Source organism: Schistocerca cancellata, chromosome 6 (genome assembly GCF_023864275.1).
Source record: "Schistocerca cancellata isolate TAMUIC-IGC-003103 chromosome 6, iqSchCanc2.1, whole genome shotgun sequence".
Lineage (NCBI taxonomy): Eukaryota > Metazoa > Arthropoda > Insecta > Orthoptera > Acrididae > Schistocerca > Schistocerca cancellata.
The window spans coordinates 386,526,625-386,549,581 of record NC_064631.1 but is presented as its reverse complement, the minus strand read 5'-3'; the positions used below and the strand labels follow the sequence as shown (position 1 = coordinate 386,549,581).

The 22,957-nt window shown below is 38.5% G+C and overlaps 1 protein-coding gene across 1 annotated transcript in view; it reads left to right on the top strand.

The window, feature by feature from the left end:
* LOC126190825 (rho-associated protein kinase 2) overlaps positions 1-22,957 on the top strand; it is a 201,927-nt gene that overhangs the window by 23,887 nt on the left and 155,083 nt on the right. Inside the window, 7 exon segments of the mRNA XM_049931396.1 lie at positions 5,152-5,211; positions 5,318-5,453; positions 5,529-5,646; positions 5,723-5,807; positions 6,199-6,482; positions 6,967-7,058; positions 13,263-13,422. Coding sequence (XP_049787353.1) covers positions 5,152-5,211; positions 5,318-5,453; positions 5,529-5,646; positions 5,723-5,807; positions 6,199-6,482; positions 6,967-7,058; positions 13,263-13,422 — 935 coding nt within the window.

Here is a 22,957-nt window from a genome sequence, read left to right as displayed (position 1 = left end):
CTCTTTTCGGTGAATGTTACTGACAAGACCAATATCAAAAATTGTCTGTTAGTTACAGAAGCCACACCATATTACTGTGACAAAATTGCATTCTGTATTATCAATAGCTGTTCTAATGTTCTTTTTTACATTACACAATCTACTGTCATGTTCATGCAGTCTATTTTCTACTGCATTAAAGTTGAGTAGTCAACTGATCCACATTAGCTTCCACTACATTCACATGAGCAGATACATTCTTTTCAAATGGTTCACATTTCTCACTTTCAACAGTAATTTTACTCTTCAAAGCTTCATATTTACTTCTACAAACAGATTCAACAACCTTAACCTTCTATACTACTTTTTGTATACAATTACTCTATTTATCCTGTATTTGCTTTCATTAGCTACTCATTTACTCCCCTCTGTGATTTCACTATTTACATTTTCTGAGGACTGTTTGCATTTTGTGTCAACTTGAGAAATTCTTTCCTTGATTTTGCTATGAAACATCTGCAACTCTTTTTTTCCAACTTTAAGTCAAAAGGTTAACTTATCAGTATCTGAAAGATTTGAAGCTTTTGAGCTCATTATCCAAGCAACTTATTTTACTAGATTGTGGATCAGTTTTGTGATTGATGTTTTACTTCGCATCCTTAAAATTTTTATTGACATAATCTCTCTCTCTTTTTTTCCCCCTTAGTGCACATTAGTGTGGCAAACATTTCGTGGATGCGTTCCAGTCTGCTTTTTTCAGACGCTATTTCCTATTTTTCCTTCTTAATGGGCAAGAAACCATATTTGATATCTGCTTCCATTGTTTCCTGTTCATATAAATCGATCTGATTAGTGGAAGCCACCTCATAATAACTGGTGTCCATCAGGTGATTATTGTCAAAATTGAAACTATCACTCGTAGTTGTATTAATTGATACATCCTGTTCCAATTCTACCCTCACAATTGGAGATAATTGCTTTACATTTTCAGCAGAAGCCTCATTTCCTTCTTATATCTCTTCTCCCTGTGTCTTTCCTAGAGAGCTAGTTCAGGTTGCACCCACACTGCAACACACCACTTCCCCATGCTTCACTACCATTGAATTATCATTCCCTTCTATACTGACATTTATTTAACTCCAGAAAGCACCAGACAAAATAAACAAAACTTGTAGGCTGCAGTACCCAACATACTGTCACTGTGAATTTGAACAATGCACGGTGCAATACCAGAACACAGGCACCGGCCTGTTATGGATGCTGTCAGGGTGCAGTTGGGGTGTTAAGAGGGGGTGAGGGGGGAGAAAGGGGAATGGAAAAGGAGGGGGAGATAAAGGCAGGGAGAAAAGACACTGGGTGTGATGGTGAAATAGAAGGCTATGTAGTGCTGGAGTGGGAGCAGGAAAGCGGCTAGGTAGGTGAAGGACAGGGACTAGTGGAGATTGAGGGTAGGGGAGTTATGGGAACGTGGGATATATTGCAGGGAAAGTTCCCACCTGTGCAATTCAGAAAATCTAGTGTTAATACGAAGGATCCAGATGGCACAGGCTGTGAAGCAATCATTGACGTAAAGAACATTGTGTTGGGCAGCATGCTCAGTAACTGAGTGGTCCAGCTGTCTCTTGGACACAGTTTGTTGGTCAGTGGCCATTCATGTGGACAAACAGCTTGTTGGTTGCCGTGCCGACGTAGAGTGCAGCACAATGGTTGCAGCTTAGCTTGTAGATCACACAACTGAGCTTCCATAGGTAACCCCACCTTTGATGGAATAGGTGATGTTTGTGACTGCAGTGGAGTTGGTGGTGGGAGGATGTATGGGACATATCATGCATCTAGGTCTATTATAGGAATATGAGCCATGAGGCTTCTAGAGTGTATGTGCAATACTAGACGTGCAACAGCAAGCAAGCACAAAATGACAGATGGCACTGTCGCCAACATGGAAGCACATTCAAAGCCACTGAGCATCAATGCATATTGCTACACCACAAGGCAGTCACCTGACCGATAAAAAAGAAATTCAAGACATTGAGAAAAATATTGAGCAACAGGTGAATTGATGTACAGGTGTAGTTAAGAATTTTACAGAAATTTAGAACCATTAATAACCATCTAGAAACAGAAGATTCAAGTTCGATGTGCAATGCATAGTATGGATCATGCCTGACAGGCTAAGCGTTTCTGGAACTCCATAAACTGAAAGGGAAAGTAACCTTCAGTGCTTTCAACAATGCACAGAAGAACTGCAGCAAGTTGGTATTCCAGAATCGCAGTTGAGAACAGTGATAAATTCAGATGTATTGTACACAAAACTTGAGATTCAGAGTGGAACAATAATCCATAAAATAAAGGGGACCTGTTGTGCAGGAGGCAGGTAGGCTGAGGCAGGTTTTCAAAACTAACTGGAAAAGTAGACTGAAAGCCAGCAAATGTTTTTGATTAGTGATACATAAGAAGGAAGAAAACTAGTTGATCAATCTTTTGATTGAAGTGCCTATAGAAAGAGGAAGACCATCAAACATAAACATAGCCAAAGCCTTGCAGACAAACAAAAATTACGCAAAGTAGGAATGTAGTGTGAGGAGGGCTATGCGAGAGGCGTTCAGTGAATTCGAAAGTAAAGTTTTATGTACTGACTTGGCAGAAAATCCTAAGAAATTTTGGTCTTATGTCAATGCGGTAGGTGGATCAAAGCAAAATGTGCAGACACTCTGTGACCAAAATGGTACTGAAACAGAGGATGACAGACTAAATGTCCTTTTCCAAAGCTGTTTCACAGAGGAAGACTGCACTGTAGTTCCTTCTCTAGATTGTCGCACAGATGACAAAATGGTAGATATCGAAATAGATGACAGAGGGATAGAAAAACAATTAAAATTGCTCAAAAGAGGAAAGGCCGCTGGACCTGATGGGATACCAGTTCGATTTTACACAGAGTACACGTAGGAACTTGCCCCCCCTTCTTGCACGGGGTACCGTAGATCTCTTAGAATAGCGTAGCATTCCAAAGGGTAGGAAAAGGGCAAAGGTCATTCCTGTTTTCAAGATGGGACGTCGAACAGATGTGCAGAACTGTAGACCTATATCTCTATTGTCGATCAGTTGTAGAATTTTGGAACACGTGTTATGTTCGAGTATATTGACTTTTCTGGAGACTAGAAATCTACGCTGTAGGAATCAGCATGGGTTTTGAAAAAGGCGATCGTGTGAAACCCAGCTCGCGCTATTCATCCACGAGACTCAGAGGGCCATAGACACGGGTTCCCAGGTAGATGCCGTGTTTCTTGACTTTCGCAAGGCATTCAATACAGTTCCCCACAGTCGTTTAATGAACAAAGAGCATATGGACTATCAGACCATTTGTGTGATTGGATTGAAGAGCTCCTAGATAACAGAACACAGCATGTCATTCCCAATGTAGAGAAGTCGTCTGAAGTAAGAGTGATTTCAGGTGCGCCACAGGGGAGTGTCATAGGACCGTTGCTATTCACAATGTACATAAATGACCTTGTGGATAACATCGGAAGCTCACTGAGGCTTTTTGCGGATGATGCGGTAGTATATCGAGAGGTTGCAACAATGGAAAATTGTACTGAAATGCAGGAGGATCTGCAACGAATTGACGCATGGTGCAGGGAATAGCAATTGAATCTCAATGTGGACAAGTGTAATGTGCTGCGAATACATAGAAAGAAGGATCCTTTATCGTTTAGCTACAATATAGCAGGTAAGCAACTGGAAGCAGTTAATTCCATAAATTATGTGGGAGTAGGCATTAAGAATGATTTAAAATGGAATGATCATATGAAGTTGATTGTTGATAAAGCAGATGCCAGACTGATATTCGTTGGAAGAATCCTAAGGAAATGCAATTGGAAAACAAAGTAAGTAGGTTACACTACACTTGTTCGCCAACTGCTTGAATATTGCTCACCAGTGTGGGATCCGTGCCAGATAGGGTTGATAGAAGAGATAGAGAAGATACAAAGGAAAGCAGCGCGCTTCGTTACAGGATCATTTAGTAATTGCAAGACTCTTCAGGAGAGATGCTCAGTAGCTCGGTATGGGCTTTTGTTGGTATGGGCTTTTGTTGAAGTTTTGAGATCATACTTTCACTGAGGAGTCAAGCAGTATATTGCTCCCTCCTACGTATATCTCGCGAAGAGACTATGAGGATAAAATCAGAGAGATTAGAGCCCACACAGAGGCATACCGACAATCTTTCTTTCCACGAACAATACGAGGCTGGAATAGAAGGGAGAACCGATAGAGGTACTCAAAGTACCCTCTGCCACACACCGTCAGGTGGCTTGCGGAGTATGGATGTAGATGACCAATAATGAAATTAAAACTTCCTGGCAGATTAAAACTGTGTGCCGAACCCGAACCCGAGCTCGAGTCTTGGTCTGGCATACAGTTTTAATCTGCCAGGAAGTTTCATAACAGCACACACCCCACTGCAGAGTGAAAATTTCGTTCAAGAATGAAATTTTCTGATGATGTGGAAAAGACAAAAATTTTTGAAACTTACATATTGACGAGAACATTGCGAAAATTAACAAATTATTTGTAAATAAACGTCATTGTGCTGACATAGTTTTTTATTGCTGTGTAATAATAATAATAATAATAATAATAATAATAATAATACTGTTCAGTCAATAGATGGTTTTCGATATACCCCTTTTTTCCGATTACATCCCAAAATCATGTGTAATGAACACACACTTTTCTCTCAATGAAAAGTTAGTTGAATTGTCCTGCCCATTATATGTGTGTGTAGTGCATGGCAGGTGCCAGTAGTGCCAATATAGGCACTTACCATTCCATTTTATCTGAACATTGGAGCTGTACCCTCAGATAGTCTCCATCTCTAGTGACCACTTTGTCAATAAGGCATTAAACCCTGATCCTTCTCCTTCCCTCCAAAAATATTTTTTACTAAACCTTTTAAGTGGTTTCCTAACAGACACATTCTGTTTTCTAAGAAACCCACTAACAAACGCGTCATCCATTCCCCTTTCCTGTTATTCTGTGTTTCATATGAACGTGTAATCTTTCTATTGTAATATGTTCTGAATGCTGTAGGCCAACTTTTTCTTAAAGGCGGTCACTTTTACAGTATTACTGTTTTATAAATGTAATAATAACACTGATTTGATATTGTTGCAGGTACGGCATAGATCTACTCAAAAAGTGTATGCAATGAAGCTATTAAGCAAGTTTGAAATGGTATGTTATCAAAGATACTGCATTCTCATGTTACGTTGAATCTGTCTTAAGATTGTTTTTAATATAGTATAAATATTAAAGCAGTACTTTTCTTAACCATTTATAGATTAAACGGTCAGACTCGGCATTCTTCTGGGAAGAACGCGATATAATGGCCCATGCTAACTCCGAATGGATAGTGCAGCTGCATTTTGCATTTCAAGATGCTAAATATCTGTACATGGTTATGGATTACATGCCTGGTATGTCGTGCAACAAACCTCACATTATGTACTAAATTCAAGAGATAACTGCTAATTTTGATTATTGGTTTACAGGTGGTGATCTTGTTAACCTTATGTCCAACTATGATGTGCCTGAAAAATGGGCAAAATTTTATTGTGCTGAAGTTGTTTTAGCTTTAGATGCCATTCACTCGATGGGTTTTGTTCATAGGTGAGTGTTCTTTGAAATATTTTTGTGTAGTAGTCATTTATTCAGAAATACATTCTGAAATATCCTTTGTTTTCAGAGATGTGAAACCAGATAATATGCTTCTGGACAAGCATGGTCACCTCAAGTTAGCAGATTTTGGTACTTGCATGAGGATGGATGATGTAAGCAGATAATTAATACACATGTAAAAATAACTGTTCTTATGAATACTTTATGCCAGTGGATTGTTATTTCAAATCAGGTCGACATTAGCACCACCAGTGGACATTAATTAACATTATTGCAGAAGAATTTTAAAATGCTTCAAAATTGATTGATTGAAGTCAATGTGCCAGTGCTAATATTAAAATGCTTCAAAAATTGATTAATTGAAAGCCATGTATCAGTGCTCTTTTTTCCCCTAATGTGAAGTCTTTTTCTACTGTTGTGAAGTAAAGAAATGACCTAATATATCCCAGAAATGTTACTAGTTATTATTACTGTAATAAATTTTTGGTATGTACATTGTGAGACTACAGTTCCAGACCAGCCACTCATAATTTCTGTTCACAGGATGGTCTAGTGCGGTCAGATACAGCAGTAGGTACTCCTGATTACATATCACCAGAGGTGCTACAGTCCCAAGGTGGAGAAGGTGTTTATGGTCGTGAGTGTGATTGGTGGAGTGTGGGTGTCTTCCTTTATGAAATGTTAGTTGGAGACACTCCATTTTATGCCGATAGCCTTGTTGGTACATACAGCAAGATCATGGATCATCGCAATTCACTTCATTTTCCAACAGATGTAGAAATTAGTCAAGATGCTAAAGCCTTAATTTGTGGCTTTCTCACGGACAGGTAATAACAAAAACATTTTAATGTTTTCGCGGCATAAAGACTGTTCCATAAAATTTCAGGCATGCAGCCGCATACATTCAGCTTCTTTTTCTAATATTTTGGCTGAATACCATCCAGCCATCTTCAGAGTGAGCCAAGGTGACTAATGCTCCAGCACTTGCTCCGTCCTTTTAAACTCGAGGACCAAACCACTGCGTATGCGCCGAAAGGTACACAAGGCACCAGAGACGTTCATAGGTGGCAAAGAGGTGTAACATATACGTGCCATGAAAATGGCTGGACAGTATTCAGCCAAAATATTAGAAGAAGAAGAAGCTGAATTTATACGACTGCATGCCCAAAATTGTATGGAACGATAACAAAAACAGTTTTATTAGAGGAAATGAATATGTTATACCTCCTCTTTTCTTAAATATATGTAAGGTAGATAACCTACTGTGTTTTATCCCTTCTGTATTATGGATTGCACTGTTCACTCTTTCAGAACAAGGCGCCTAGGAAGAAATGGAGTTGAAGAAATAAAATCTCATCCATTCTTCCAGAACGACCAGTGGACATTTGATAATTTACGAGACTGTAAGTTTATTTATAGTATAGTTGATCTTGGCACATACCTGTAGTACTCCTTCTGTGGGATTGTATTTGAAAAATGGTGAGATAAAGTTGCTAAATGTGACAAGACCTAAGGAATAGTTTCTTCAGGAAGATCTACCTGAAGTACCTTCTTGGAAAGAATTATATTGCCTCTTGAAGGTAAATAGCTAAGCCTAAGCAGTAAGATAAAACTTTAATACCAAAATTTCATATTTGGGAAGACCCTCTAAACTGGTAGAGGTGAGCTAGTTTCTTGATGTGTTCAGATATTCTTAGTGGCTGATGGGAATTGTCCCCATGAAGCATGGGTCTAGATGAGATGGGGTGGCTTGTGTATTGCAACAATACAGGTAATTGACCCATAGCTGCAGCGAACTGGAAAGGTATCTAGACTGCAGCTAACTGGAGGGGTGTCTTTAGAGAGACCAGACTAATGTATGGTTCCTGAAGAGAGGCTACAGTACTCTTAGAAATTACAAAGGTAACAGTCACGATGATTGACTGTTCTGGTCTGTAATGTTTGTTAACAGAGGCTTGCTTTGTTGGTACTGCAGTATGACTGAAATTAAGGAGAAACTATAGTTGCTATATTTTGTGAAGACATAGAATGGTACTATTTGGTTTAATGATGATGGCATCTTTCTAGGTAAAATATTGTAGAGTTTAAATATTCCCACTTTTAGATCTCTGAGTGGGAATTAATCTGCATGGTGTCATTAGATATAAAAGAAAAATGAACTGGCATTTTAAATTTGGGAGTGTAGTATTTGGCTTCCTTAATTGTTAGGTAAGTTAGATAACATGAAAAATTGAAAAGGAAATTGGATAGATTGAAGTCGATGTTGAGGAAATTATTGACGTAGAGCAGCAGGAAGAAAAGGCTTTCCAGTCGTGCGAGTACAGGGTTATGAACCCAAAATTCAGTAGGTGCAATGCATGGAGCAGTGCAAATAATGAACAAGAAAACAGGAAATTGGGTGAACTATCATGAACAGCATAGTCAAGTTGGACACAAAGACATGATCCTCATGTTATTGAAAGCACACATGGAGATGATGACGGTTTTGAGACAAAGGATGTTTGTTAAGAGAGAGAAAATGTTTGACAAAGAGACAAAAATTTAACTCTGATGGAGGTTTGAATTCCATATCAAGAGAGAAAGGATGGTACAAATGGGAGGATATGGACTGGGAGAAACGGACAAAAAGAAAACCTGCCTGATAGTATCTTGCACAGAGTATGAATTACCTTTGCAAATACTTGGTTTAAGAATAGTAGAAGTGTGTTGCATACATGACTAGAGACTTGAAGTCAAGAAGGTTTCAAATGGATTATGTAATGACAAGACAAAAATTTATATATATTTAGGTTGAAAACTGAAAAACATTTCCAGAGATACGTTTGCACTGTGCCTATAATTGATTGGTTATAACATGTATACTAAAGCTGAAGAAATTTCAGGAAGGTAGGTAATGAAGGTGGTTAGTCCTAGATAATTTGAAACAACCAAAATGGTTGACAGCTTCAAAGAGAGCTTAGGGATTGACTAATTGAAGAAGGGGAGAGGAAATCAATGCTAGTGGAATGAGTAACTTTGAGGTGAAGGCACTAGGGAAGAAACTGAGCAAAAGACAATGTTCAGCAGAAATCCTTGGATTATTTAGAAGATATGAAATGTGACTGGTGAATAAAAAAAGGAAAAAACGCAGCAAATGAAACATCCAAAATTAAATATGAATCTCCAGAAAGCGGCATTCACAGGAAGCGCAAGATGGGAATATAGAAATAGCTACAGAACGAATGCAAAGATTTTTAGATATGAATGACTGTGGGAAAGGTAGGTGCTGTGTTTAGAAAAATTAAAGAAACCCTTGGAGAAGAGAGAAGCAGTTACACGTGCACTAAGAGCTCGAGTGGCAAGTCTATTCTAAGTAGAGAAGCAGAAACTGGGAAGTGGAAGAGGTATATAGAGGGGCTGTTCAAGGAAAAATAAATCATACCGTTGTTATGGAAAGAGAAGAGGAAGTGGATGAAAGTGTGATGTGTACTGAGATACTGCAAGAATAATTTCTCAGACATCTGAAACGTTATATGTTGGGGCAAGACACTTTGGGTAGACAACATTCCGTCTGAATGATTATGATCCTTGAGAGAATCAGCCATGACAAAACTGTTCCATCTGGTTTACAGGACATATGAGAAGGAAAAGCACCCCAGAATTTAAGAAAAAATGTGAGAACACCAATACCAAATATGGCGGATGCTGACTGGTGTGTACTGAACTGTCAGTTTAATGTGTTGTGGTTGTAAAATACTAACACAAACTATGTACAAAAGAATGGAACAACTGGTACAAGCCAATCTCGGGGAAACACTTTTGATAATATTGGCTGTAATTTACAATTTGTAATTCTCTCTCTCTCTCTCTCTCTTTCTCTCTCTTTCTCTCTCTTTCTCTCTCTTTCTCTCTCTTTCTCTCTCTTTCTCTCTCTTTCTCTCTCTCTCTCTCTCTCTCTCTCTCCCTCTCCCTCTCTCTCTCTCTCTCTCTCTCTCTCTCACACACACACACACACACACACACACACACACACACACACACACATTCATTCACACATGACCTTCATCACTGGCAGCTTGGACCGGAATGCAAATGCCATGTAGAACACAAGTGGCAAACTAGAGAGGGCGGGGAAGGGGAAGGGATATCAGTAAAGGGAGGGTGGGCCGGGAGAGAGAACAACGCTCTCTGGTGAAGCATGCAGGGACTAGACTGCCAACAGACGCATCATTGGGTGGCTGTGGATCAGGGAGGAGAGGAGGGAGAGTTGTGGTCATCATTCACCGTAATGCACTATTTGTACTATGGCATTTACAAAAGGCAAACTGATATTTATTGTAAGAAGTTGAATTTGCCTAAGTGTTCTGTGATTTAGTTATTAAAATATATTCCTGAGCTTTGGATGTGATGGGTAATGTGTTGATTGGTTGGTAATCGCACGGCTACTGTGAGGTTTTGGTCTTAAGATAGGTCAGACTATGAGTCCTTTCCATGGAGTTGGAGATGTTCCAGTCATGAGAGAAAAATTAAATACATCTGCTAAGACAACACTAAGCTATTGGAAACATTCTTGATTACGACTATCCTGATACCAACATTGCCTATCACGGCAGTATAAATTCTCATTACTGCTTTTGTATTTGTATATATTGTTATGTGTTTTAGGTGGAAAATTTTTTGGTTAGTTATTTAGTCTGGGACTTCTTGTGGTAGAGAGTCCTTTGCTGCAGGGGGCTGACTGATGCTGAGAAAAATTCATTCAGTCCATCAGTTAAGGTCCTTCACAACACCCAAGCTACAGAGTTTCTTCTGCAGACTTGTGGGTGTTATATTGCTGTACACATATTAAGGAATTTGTCTGATTTTGTAATTGCAAACTCATTGCTTTACGCAGTCTCGCAGTTTTACATTTTTGTTGTAACATTCGGGTTTTGGATTTGCCTTGAAATGTCTATGAGCAGCAGTGTTGCTGTCTGTCATTTGATGTAATCAGTTGTCAGCTAGGGAGCAGAAGTTTTTCTTACATAGAATGTACGTACAGGAGCATATTTGTTGTAGAAAACAGTGAGTTGATGGATTTTTGCCAATAACTATGGGCTCTGATTATTTGATGCTACTAGTTTTCTGTCAGGAACATCATGATCCTTGTGTTTGATGTTCCTACAAGTTACATGATGTAATGTGAACTTCAGGGGCTGCGGGAAGTAGACCAGGAATATTACGTCACATGCTGAGAAACCTGGAGCTCAAGTTTGACCTATATCTCTTCCTTTGTCAATCTTTGTTTTGTTATGGATACATTTACATACTGTGTGCCATATGTTGTTGGGACTATAAAGGAAGAATGTGCAAGTTGTTGGAAGGAAACAGCCTTCTTATATTTATTATGGAGGGAGTGTGTGTCAACAATTCTGTGTTTGTCTCCCATTACGATGGTGTGTTCATATTGACCCTGAAAGGCAGTCATTGAGCTGTGTTTTGGCTTGTAGACAACACCAGTTAGGCACTTCTGACTCTGTATACTTATTTCAGTAAACATGAATTCAGCCTACCTTCCTTTGGCAGGTTTCAATGTGATTAAAGGTTCGAGTTTGAGGTTAGGTTGTTTGTATCCCCCACTGAGCTTGTTTGGCTTGCATCCTAAGAAATGTATATGCTGGGAGATGAAGAGATTCAGAGGAGACATGTATTGTTAGTTACATTTTGGAGAGGAGGATTACATGAAAGTTTAGTTGAAGGAGAAGGCTGAAATATGCAGATAAGGATTGGACCATATAGTACACCATTAACAGTGCTGACACATGATACCAGGTGGCTTTCAGGAGGTGTCTACCTATGGAGAGGGACAGTGACTGACATTTCTGGGAAGTGACATAGCTCAGGGGTGACCAAGACTTTGCATGCCCAGGTGGTTCACAATTTCAATCATGGAAGGAGATGATATTGCGAAGTTAAAATTTTCAGAGGTTGCAGCAGTATGGGAAATATTTTTTAAGCAGTAACGGAAAGTAATAAATGTGGGAAAGGTATAAAAGTTCAGGGAGAAGAAATTAAAAAAAAATCAAGCTGTTCATACACTATTTTTGTCAGAGATGGCAAAAGACTTGGAAGGTCAATTAATAGAATGGAAAGAATTTTGAAAAGAAGTTACAAAGTGGATATCAACAAAAGTAAAACAAAGATAATGGAATGTAGTTGAATCAAGTCAGATGATGATAAGGGAATTGCACAACAGAATGAGACACTGAAAGTAGCAGTTTAATTTCCTTATTTGGATAGAAAAAATATTAAGTATATTGTAAAAGGAAGGACCACTGCCTTTATTTAAGTGTTGGCAGCTCAGAACAAAGTTTTGTGAAGGCAACACAATGTAGCGATTTCATACAAAGCAACAGAAGTCATTGTTTTGGTGCAGTACTCAATTGATGGCTTCGAAAATTATTGCTCATATTAGTTGCTAATTGTGTGCTGTAAACTGATTTTTATGTGCAAAAGGATATAGAGCTGCTCAGATTTATCAGAACTTATTTATAGTTTATGGGTCTACAGTAATGATCAAGAAGATAATGCTCACCATGTTGAGCATCATAGCTGATTGACACTAATATCATTGATTAACAAAAACTGCTGTTGCTCTGTTATTAAACAGGTTTCATTCTTAGGACACAACAAGACCATTTGCATCAATATAGTGACAAAGCTCAGCAACATGATGATCTTAAAAAAGAAAAAAAGAAAGAAAGAAGAAAAAGTGTAATATAATAGATCTGTGGTGGTTTTCATTAATCATTGATATTAGAATAAAAGAAACATTAGGTAGTATTATTGAGGTATTAATAGTCTCTGTACAAATGTGCATGATAAGAGAGGAATGGCAGGTCTATTATTCAGACTTATTACATTATCCGCCGACCATTGTGGCCGAGTGGTTCTAGGTGCTTCGGTCTCGAACCGAGCAACCGCTACGGTCGCCGGTTTGAATCGTGTCTTGGGCATGGATGTGTGTGATGTACTTAGGTTAGTTAGGTTTAAGTAATTCTTAGTCTAGGGACTGATGACCTCAGATGTTAAGTCCCATTTGAATTAAATTGTCCAACATGTATACCAAAGCCTGCAGTCTAATTATTGACAGATTGATGGATTCTATCATTAACACAACTCTCACAGAAAACTCTGATATTGCAAACTGTTTGCAAGATATGGCATAATCTTTGTCCATGACAATGTGTATCTATATTTTCTGTCTGTACCAAGGATAAGTTTCACATTTCTGCTGGAAACTTTTTGAGCACCCACCCTGCAATGCTTGCCTTGCTTACAATATGTGCTTTACAGAAATATAATATGCCTCTTCAACAGAAATTCTAAGATTCAGCATGTCATTGCCATGTTGTTATTTTTATAATAGTGCCCTCCACCTTTTTGACAATGAATGAGTCTGAAAGTTAACTTTCTTTATCCACTTCATGGTTGTGTAAGTGATATCACAGTTCTGGGTGGCGTTAATAAAGATATTAGTAAATGTTGTACAGAATACTGTAAAAAGATATGCTTAGCAAAAATGCTGATATTTATGGCTGTACATGCAGTTTTTCCTTCACTTAAGCAGCTATTAAATATTTCTGCAGGTGTTCCACCAGTTGTTCCAGAACTAATGGGTGATGATGATACAAGCAATTTTGATGATGTAGATAAAGATGAAAGTCCAGAAGAAAATTTCGCTACGCCAAAAACTTTTGCAGGAAACCATTTGCCGTTTGTGGGTTTCACATACTCAAGGGATTATCAGTAAGTAATACATTTTATTAAAAGCTTAATTTACTTTATAAGGGTCAATCTAAAAGAGAAGTAAAGAATGTTTCGATCTGACAAGCTACGCTGTTCCTCCTCCACCTTTGCCACTATGTCATCGTTGTTATCAGTATGATGCTGATAGTGAACAGGACCTTTACTGTTAATAAGTGTGAGAAAATTAATGATCCCATAAAGTGTGTGCTTCATAGAGTATTTTTGAATGCAAAACCATCCGCCCTATCAAAATTTACAGACATATAACTGAAGTTTTTGGAATGTGATGAATGAAGCAATAGTTGGAAAACGGTGTACCATTTTTAATGGCAGTAGTGGACTAATGACTATTCATGATGAATGATCAGGGATAATGACTATTCATGATGATCAGTCCAGTCTTCAGTTGTGACTGACAAACTCGAATCAAAAACTGAGGGGGGGGGGGGGGAGTTAAAAGTTAAACAAGACAGGCATTTCATTATTGACGAATTGAGCTTGTTATTGCCTGAAATTTCATAATCAGTTCATTATTTGTGGTTAGTGGTGATTTGTGCTTTTGAAAAGCGTATGCCAGGTGGGTTCTCGTACTTTTTACTTATCAACACAAGAAACAAATGAGAACTGCACTGACATTTCTCTCTCGATACAACAATAATCGCTAGGAGTTTTCGAACTACTGTTTTACTGGTGAAGAAACTTGTGTTTTGCCTAAAAGTCCAGGAAGAAAGGGCCAGTGAGTTGAATGGCATAATTCACAATCCCCAACAAAAGGAAAGAAAAAAGAGCTGAACAAATTCTGGGTACCAAAAAGGTTAAAGCCACAGTGTTCTGGGATTGAAATGGCTTCCTACTCATTGACTTTATGTCTAGAGGAGGGGAGTCCATAAACGTAGTGGTCTACTGTCGGACTCTTCCCAGACTATACCATGCCATTCAAAGCAGACATAATGAATTGTTGTCTAATGACTTCGTGCTTCTTCATGACATGCTTGCCTGCATTCTGCTGAATTGATGAAGGATTTTCTGTGGCAATTTAAGTGGAAAGTTTTTGAACATCTGCTTTATAGACTGGATTTGGCCCTGTGTGGTCTCCATGTGTTTCCCAAAGTCAAATCTCTTTTTTTTTTTTTGTGAAAAATGCTGTGGAAATGACACGATGTTAGTGCCTTGTTCAGCAACTATGCAGCATGCAAGTATGCTGAAGGCATAGAGAAGTGCTACAACAAATGTTCAGATTTCTATGCATAGTATGTAGAAAAATAGCAAAGACATCAAAATATGTTGTAAAATAAGTTTTCTTTCACTAACGTGAATAAAAATGTCTGGAGAAACGAATTTTCTCTATTTTTTAACAATATGTAATATTAAGAATTAAACATGTTTTGGTATGCAACCCACAGAGTTAAAAAGTTAAACTTAACTGATGGCACACACCATTTCCAGCACTTAATCATAGAAATAGCAACATTGTAACAAGTAGTAAGCACTCACAGCACCACCACCACCACCACAACCACCACCACCAACAACAACAACAACCACATGACATCCATTGCTGGATAAAGACCTCATCTAGACTTTTCCATGCATTATTGTCTTCTGCTGTACATATCTGTATCGCTCTTGCACATCATCTACCCATCTTTGATTGTCTGTCTTTTCCTACTGCTTGGAATCCAATGAAGAACTTCCTTGTTCTCTACCCTCCATTCGCCTAATATTACCCAACATGTATTTCTCAATTGCTCACTGAGCAGCTCTTAGTTTTCGAATGGGTTTCGCATTATAAGTCCATGATATGGTTTTGTAAACTATATTTAGTTTACCAAGAGCACTCCATTCTTTTGTTTATATCTTTTTTACGGTCCATTTGTTTGTCTTTTACTAATTTAAAAACAAAAACAGTTGGTCCTGTGACATCATTTTTGATTTGTACTAATTTCTTTTCAGTATGTTGATTGTAAAATCTTTTAGTCTCCTTGTAATTTATTTCCAGGTTTTTCTGCACTAGATGCAAACAGTATCATGTCATCGTCAAAACATGTATGGTTCGGTTATTTTCTGTTTTTTATTTTGCCTTCCAAGGATTTGACTATTTGCTGCAGGGATCGTGAGAGTAGTTCGAGCATTTGAAATCTCCTTGCGTGACTCTGCGTTCAGTAAACTAGGTAGGAAGAGAGTATCTCAAGGAGGAACTTGATACATTTAGCTCTGGATGCAAATATACTGAGGAACTGGCTCAAGTTTAGAAGAACAGTTGACCGAGCTACGTGTCTAGTAGGACAGTTCGTGATGGGAGGGACCATCCATGACATACAGTAATTGTAAAGAAACTTCTAAAGAAATAATGGCTACTGCATGTTGTTGTTGTAGTGTTCAGTCCTGAGACTGGTTTGATGCAGCTCTCCATGCTACTCTATCCTGTGCAAGCTTCTTCATCTCCCAGTACTTACTGCAACCTACATCCTTCTGAATCTGCTTAGTGTATTCATCTCTTGGTCTCCCTCTACGATTTTTACCCTCCACGCTGCCCTCCAGTGCTAAATTTGTGATCCCCTGATGCCTCAGGACATGTCCTTCCAACCGGTTCCTTCTTCTTGTCAAGTTGTGCCACAAACTCCTCTTCTCCCCAATTCTATTCAATACTTCCTCATTAGTTATGTGATCTACCCATTTAATCTTCAGCATTCTTCTGTAGCACCACATTTTGAAAGCTTCTATTCTCTTCTTGTCCAAACTATTTATCGCCCATGTTTCACTTCCATACATGGCTACACTCCATACAAATACTTTCAGAAACGACTTCCTGACACTTAAATCTATACTCGATGTTAACAAATTTCTCTTCTTCAGAAACGATTTCCTTGCCATTGCTAGTCTACATTTTATATCCTTTCTACTTCGACCATCATCAGTTATATTGCTCCCCAAATAGCAAAACTCCTTTACTACTTTAAGTGTCTCATTTCCTAATCTAATTCCCTCAGCATCACCAGACTGCATAAGAGGTGTAAAGCAAAACTTCAATCTTCACATACGGAGATGCCAAACAGACAGTCATGAAAGATGCAGGAACTGAAATTGAGAACAACAAAGCAAAAGTAGAAATGCTGAATTCAAATTTCAGATGTTCCTTCACAAAGGAAGATACTGGAGTATTGCACCTGTGCAAAGATCAGTGATATAAATATTAATGACTGTGGCATTAAGAAACTCTTAAAACTGAACAAGAAGAAAGCACAAATGATGTGCATCTACCAGAAAAATAACAGAAATGAGCCACAAAACTATCATCCAGTATTATTGACATAAATCTGTTGTAAAATCTTAGAATATATTCAAACTCAAACATTATGAGATATCTTAAAGAGAGCGACTTCCTGCATGTCGAGCAACATTGATTCCGAGAACGTTGGTGATGCGAAACCAAAATTGAGATTTTCTTAAATTTCATCGAAAGTCATAAATCTGAGCAGTCAGGTAGAAGCATCTGACTCAGTACTACACCTATGCATATTATTGAAAGTTTGATCTTATAGGGTATTAAGCGAACTTTGTGACTGCTTGAGGATTTTTTGGTAGGGAGGATGTGGCTATTTACCTTTGATGGATAGTCATAGACTGATGTAAAAGTTATTCCAGGTGTGTCCCGAGGGAGTGTATTGGTACTCTTGCTTTCTATGTTATATATTAATAACATGGCGGACATATTAATATGACCTCCAGACTTTCTGGTTGATGATGCAGTTATCTATTATGAAGTGATACTTGAATACAGCTGCACAAATAACCAGTTAGATGTTGATAAAATATTAGAGTGGTCCAAAGATTAACAACTTGCTTTAAATGTCCAGACATGTACATATGTGCTCTTCACAAAATGTACAAAGGTTACGTCCTACAACTACAATATTAATAAGTCCAAAGTTAAGTCATTTAACTTATACAAATATCTGGGTGTAATCATTAGTACGGATGCAGCATCCAGTGATCCCATAGGCTCGATTGTTGGTAAAGCATATGGAGCACTTCTGTTCACTTGTAGGACAGTGGTAAAATGCTGTCAGCCTACAAAGGTGGAACCCATCCTAGAATATCGCTCAGCAGATGTGAATCCTTTACTAAACAGAATAATATGATATTGAGTGGCACTCATAAAATTTTAATTACCACTCCCTAAAAGTTGGAAAGTTACATAATTAATTTTTTTGTATGTTTGCAAGTATATATCTACATTCCAGGTACACACTGAAATTTGTTCTCCGTTGTACCATAGCAAGTTGCAAGAGGAGCCAAAACAAAATGGTGCATCCCATCTCCACATCAATTTAATGCACCATTTGGGTTTAGTTACTCAGATAGATGCTGTGATGAAACGACATAGCTGTGTACCAAGGACTACAGGCATGTGCCTCCAAACAAACTAGAAATTAGTTATGTAACTTAATTTTTAGGTGGTGATTAAAGTTGTATTGACTAGTCTTTGTTTATAAAGAAGGGGCAGTACAAATGTTGACAGGTTCGTTTGACTCGTAGGGAAATGTTACAGAAATGCTGGAAAAACTGAAGTGGCAGATGCATGAAGATAAAAAAGAACTATACAACATTATTGGGATTAAACAGTGATCACTCAGTTAAGTAAAATTGGTAAAAAAAACAGTCTCAATTGCACAGTCATGTATTAAAAATATGACCAGTTTCAATCACTAGTAGTTGACCATCTTCAGGTAGTACACTGTAAAGATAAAAATTAAAAGTGCTGATTTACCTAGGGAAGTCAGAAAACCTGAAAAAAATATAGGTTAAAATGATGTATCATTACCCATCCAGATGATGATGATGATGATGATGATGACGATGATGATGATGATTACTGGAGCAGGTGTGCTGACCCCAGTCACAAAACTACTGCTGATGGTTAAACCACCATGGGTTAAATAGAGTGAAAGAGGGTGTGCATAAGCCACATCACATCCATGTCAACCAATGAGAAGCAATTTACGTGTTGTATGTTAAGATTTGAACCTACATTTTTACGAATGTATCTATATCATCATCATCATCATCATCATCATTTAAGACTGATTATGCCTTTCAGCGTTCAGTCTGGAGCATAGCCCCCCTTATACAGTTCCTCCATGATCCCCTATTCAGTGCTAACATTGGTGCCTCTTCTGATGTTAAACCTATTACTTCAAAATCATTCTTAACCAAATCCAGGTACCTTCTCCTCGGTCTGCCCCGACTCCTCCTACCCTCTACTGCTGAATCCATGAGTCTCTTGGGTAACCTTGCTTCTCCCATGCGTGAAACATGACCCCACCATCTAAGCCTGTTCGCCCTGACTGCTACATCTATAGAGTTCATTCCCAGTTTTTCTTTGATTTCCTCATTGTGAACACCCTCCTGCCATTGTTCCCATCTACTAGTACCTGCAATCATCCTAGCTACTTTCATATCCGTAACCTCAACCTTGTTGATAAGGTAACCTGAATCCACCCAGCTTTCGCTCCCATACAACAAAGTTGGTCGAAAGATTGAACGGTGCACAGATAACTTAGTCTTGGTACTGACTTCCTTCTTGCAGAAGAGAGTAGATCGTAGCTGAGCGCTCACTGCATTAGCTTTGCTACACCTCGCTTCCAGTTCTTTCACTATGTTGCCATCCTGTGAGAATATGCATCCTAAGTACTTGAAACCGTCCACCTGTTCTAACTTTGTTCCTCCTGTTTGGCACTCAATCCATTTATATTTCTTTCCCACTGACATTACTTTCGTTTTGAAGATGCTAATCTTCATACCATAGTCCTTACATTTCTGATCTAGCTCTGAAATATTACTTTGCAAACTTTCAATCGAATCTGCCATCACAACTAAGTCATCCGCATATGCAAGACTGCTTATTTTGTGTTCACATATCTTAATCTCACCCAGCCAGTCTATTGTTTTCAACATATGATCCATAAATAATATGAACAACAGTGGAGACAGGTTGCAGCCTTGTCTTACCCCTGAAACTACTCTGAACCATGAACTCAATTTACTGTCAACTCTAACTGCTGCCTGACTATCCATGTAAAGACCTTTCATTGCTTGCAAAAGTTTGCCTCCTATTCCATAATCTTGTAGAACAGACAATAACTTCCTCCTAGGAACCCGGTCATATGCCTTTTCTAGATCTATAAAGCATAGATACAGTTCCCTGTTCCACTCATAACACTTCTCCATTATTTGCCGTAAGCTAAAGATCTGGTCCTGAAAACCTCTAAGAGGCCTAAACCCACACTGATTTTCATCCAACTGGTCCTCAACTAATACTCGCACTTTCCTTTCAACAATACCTGAGAAGATTTTACCCACAACGCTGATTAAAGAGATACCTCTGTAGTTGTTACAATCTTTTCTGTTTCCATGTTTAAAGATTGGTGTGATTACTGCTTTTGTTCTGTCTGATGGAACCTGTCCCGACTCCCAGGCCATTTCAATTATCCTGTATAGCCATTTAAGACCTGACATTCCACTGTATTTGATGAGTTCCGACTTAATTTCATCCACCCCAGCTGCTTTATTGCACTGCAATCTATTGACCATTTTTTCCACTTCCTCAGATGTGATCCTATTTCCATCATCATTCCTATCCCATTCTACCTCGAAATCTGAAACATTACTGATCGCATTTTCACCTACATTGAGCAACTCTTCAAAATATTCCCTCCATCTGCCCAAGGCATCCACAGGATTCACCAGCAGTTTTCCTGACCTGTCCAAAATACTTGTCATTTCCTTCTTACCTCCCTTTCGAAGACTGCTAATTACACTCCAGAATGGTTTTCCAGCAGCTTGACCCATAGTCTCCAACCTGTTTCCAAAGTCTTCCCACGATTTCTTCTTGGATGCTGCAATTATCTGTTTGGCTTTGTTTCTTTCTTCAACATAACTTTCTCTGTCTACCTGGGTTCTGGTATGTAGCCATTTTTGATACGCCTTCTTTTTCCTTTTACAGGCTGCCTTGACTGTATCATTCCACCAAGCTGTTTGCTTCATCCTACTTTTACACACTACTGTTCCAAGACATTCTTTAGCCACTTCTAGTACTGTGTCCCTGTACCTTGTCCATTCCTTTTCCAATGGCTGTAATTGACTACATTCAACTAACTGGTACCTTTCTGAGATCGCTGTTATGTACTTGTGCCTGATTTCCTTATCCTGACGTTTCTCCACTCTTATCCTCCTACATATGGACCTGACCTCCTGCACTTTCGGCCTCACAATCCCAATTTCACTGCAGATTAAATAATGATCAGTGTCATCAAAGAATTCCCTGAATACACGTGTGTCCCTCACAGCCTTTCTGAATTCCTGATCTGTTATTATATAGTCAATGACAGATCTGGTTCCCCTGCCTTCCCAAGTATACCGGTGAATGTTCTTATGTTTAAAAAAGGAGTTTTTGATTACTAAGCCCATACTGGCACAGAAATCCAAGAGTTGCTTCCCGTTCCTGTTGGCCTCCATATCCTCTCCAAATTTACCCATAACCTTTTCATACCCTTCTGTTCGATTTCCAATCCTGGCGTTAAAATCACCCATGAGCAGAACACTGTCCTTGTCCTTTACTCTAACAACTACATCACTGAGTGCCTCATAAAAACTATCCATCTTATCTTGATCTGTCCCTTCACAATGCGAATATACTGACACAATCCTAATTTTCTTGCTAGACACTGTCAAATCTATCCACATCAGTCGTTCGTTTACATACCTTATTGCAACTACGCTGGGTTCCATTTCTTTCCTGATGTAAAGCCCTACACCCCATTGTGCTATTCCTGCTTTGACTCCTGACAGGTAGATCTTGTATTCTCCCACTTCCTCTTCTTTCTCACCCCTTACCCGAATGTCACTAACAGCTAAAACGTCCAGCCCCATCTTACTTGCAGCCTCTGCCAGCTCTACCTTCTTCCCAGAGTAGCCCCCATTGATATTAATAGCTCCCCATCTCATTACCATTTGTTTGCCAAGTCGTATCTTAGGAGCCCCTGGTTTGTCAGTTAGAGGTGGGACTCCGTCACCTCCAAAGGTCCGAGGCATTTTGCTCTGATTGTTGCCAGCATCATATTTAAAGTACCAGGGAAGCAGGTTGCTAGCCTTACTTGCCCCGAGTCCCATTGGGTTTTACCCCTAACGGCTGAGGGACTAACCGGTGGATTTGGTAGTCTTTGCCGTATGAGCACAAAGGTGACCACGACTCAGAATATGTCCGAGATGCCCAGCCTTATTCCAAAGTAACTGGTATCCCGACTGTCGGGACCACTTACTTGGCCACTCATACGTTGCCCGTGGTTCATGAACTAGGACATGACTACAGGAACCCACACCATCTAGATTCCTAAAAAAAATAGGAATTTTAACATCCCATGAATATTGTATGTATTAAAACCAGTTTTATAAACATGAAATATGAAGCCAATGTTACAGGTTAAACTGCAACTCAGAACGCCATTGGGAACAATAGTTTGCATTATGAAGGCGATGTTTCCATAGCAACTGCTTTTAAGTGATATGATATATATTCGGAATTGAATAAGATGTAAAAATACTTCTGTATTAAATACACCAGTGTTCACATTAGTGTAATTTGTTTGTTAAAAATATTTCAACATCATATGGAACATTAGAAGCTTCGTGGTATAAGAGAGCCAACTCGTGGCATTGATAAGCATGTCTAAGGACACCGTTTCTTTGAGGATATCATGGTTGAAGGGGTTGTCCGTTGTCGAAAATGTATTCAAGGATGCTGTGTGCTGCCTTGACAGCAGTGGGTGATACTCACTGCCAAAGTTGAAAAATAATAGCGTTGCTAACAGAAGTGGCTCCAGTGTGCTAAAATTTTGTAGTCAACAGCAAGACTTTGGTCGATGTTTGCAATGAAAAGACCAGTTGACTAAAACTAAGCTGAAACCAAAATTGGAAACCAGGAAAAATTTTTTTCTCAAAAAGTAATGTCCATGTATAAAATTGCATTAAGAAACTTATAAATATGGAATAAAAAGCTAACCATCATTGATATAAATTTTAATAAATATGCATCTTTTATGTAGGAGAGATAATCACCTCTAAAATAACCAAGTACTTTTGTAAGATTCATTGTCATTTTACCTTTAAGAAGTCAAAATTGGCTTTGCTGTGGAGATTTCATAAAAAACAAAATAAAAACATGAGATGAAGTGTAACTAGAAAAGCAGCTATCCTATTCTTTAAATAACTTCATCTTTTCAACCACAAATATGCTTCCCTACACTTTACTGTATATCAGGTGTAATACATTAACCTGCAGTGACCGTGGAAAATATATTTTGACCTGACTGATTGTAACTTTTAAATACGTTTCAAGGAATATGTGTCTGGTGTGTCATGTAATAAAACAGTTTTCAAACAACACCTTACTAATAGTAAACATTCAGGGAATATCATGAATAATCTTGAAATTATGCACACCACTTCTAAAGTATTACTTCTGAATATTTTAGAA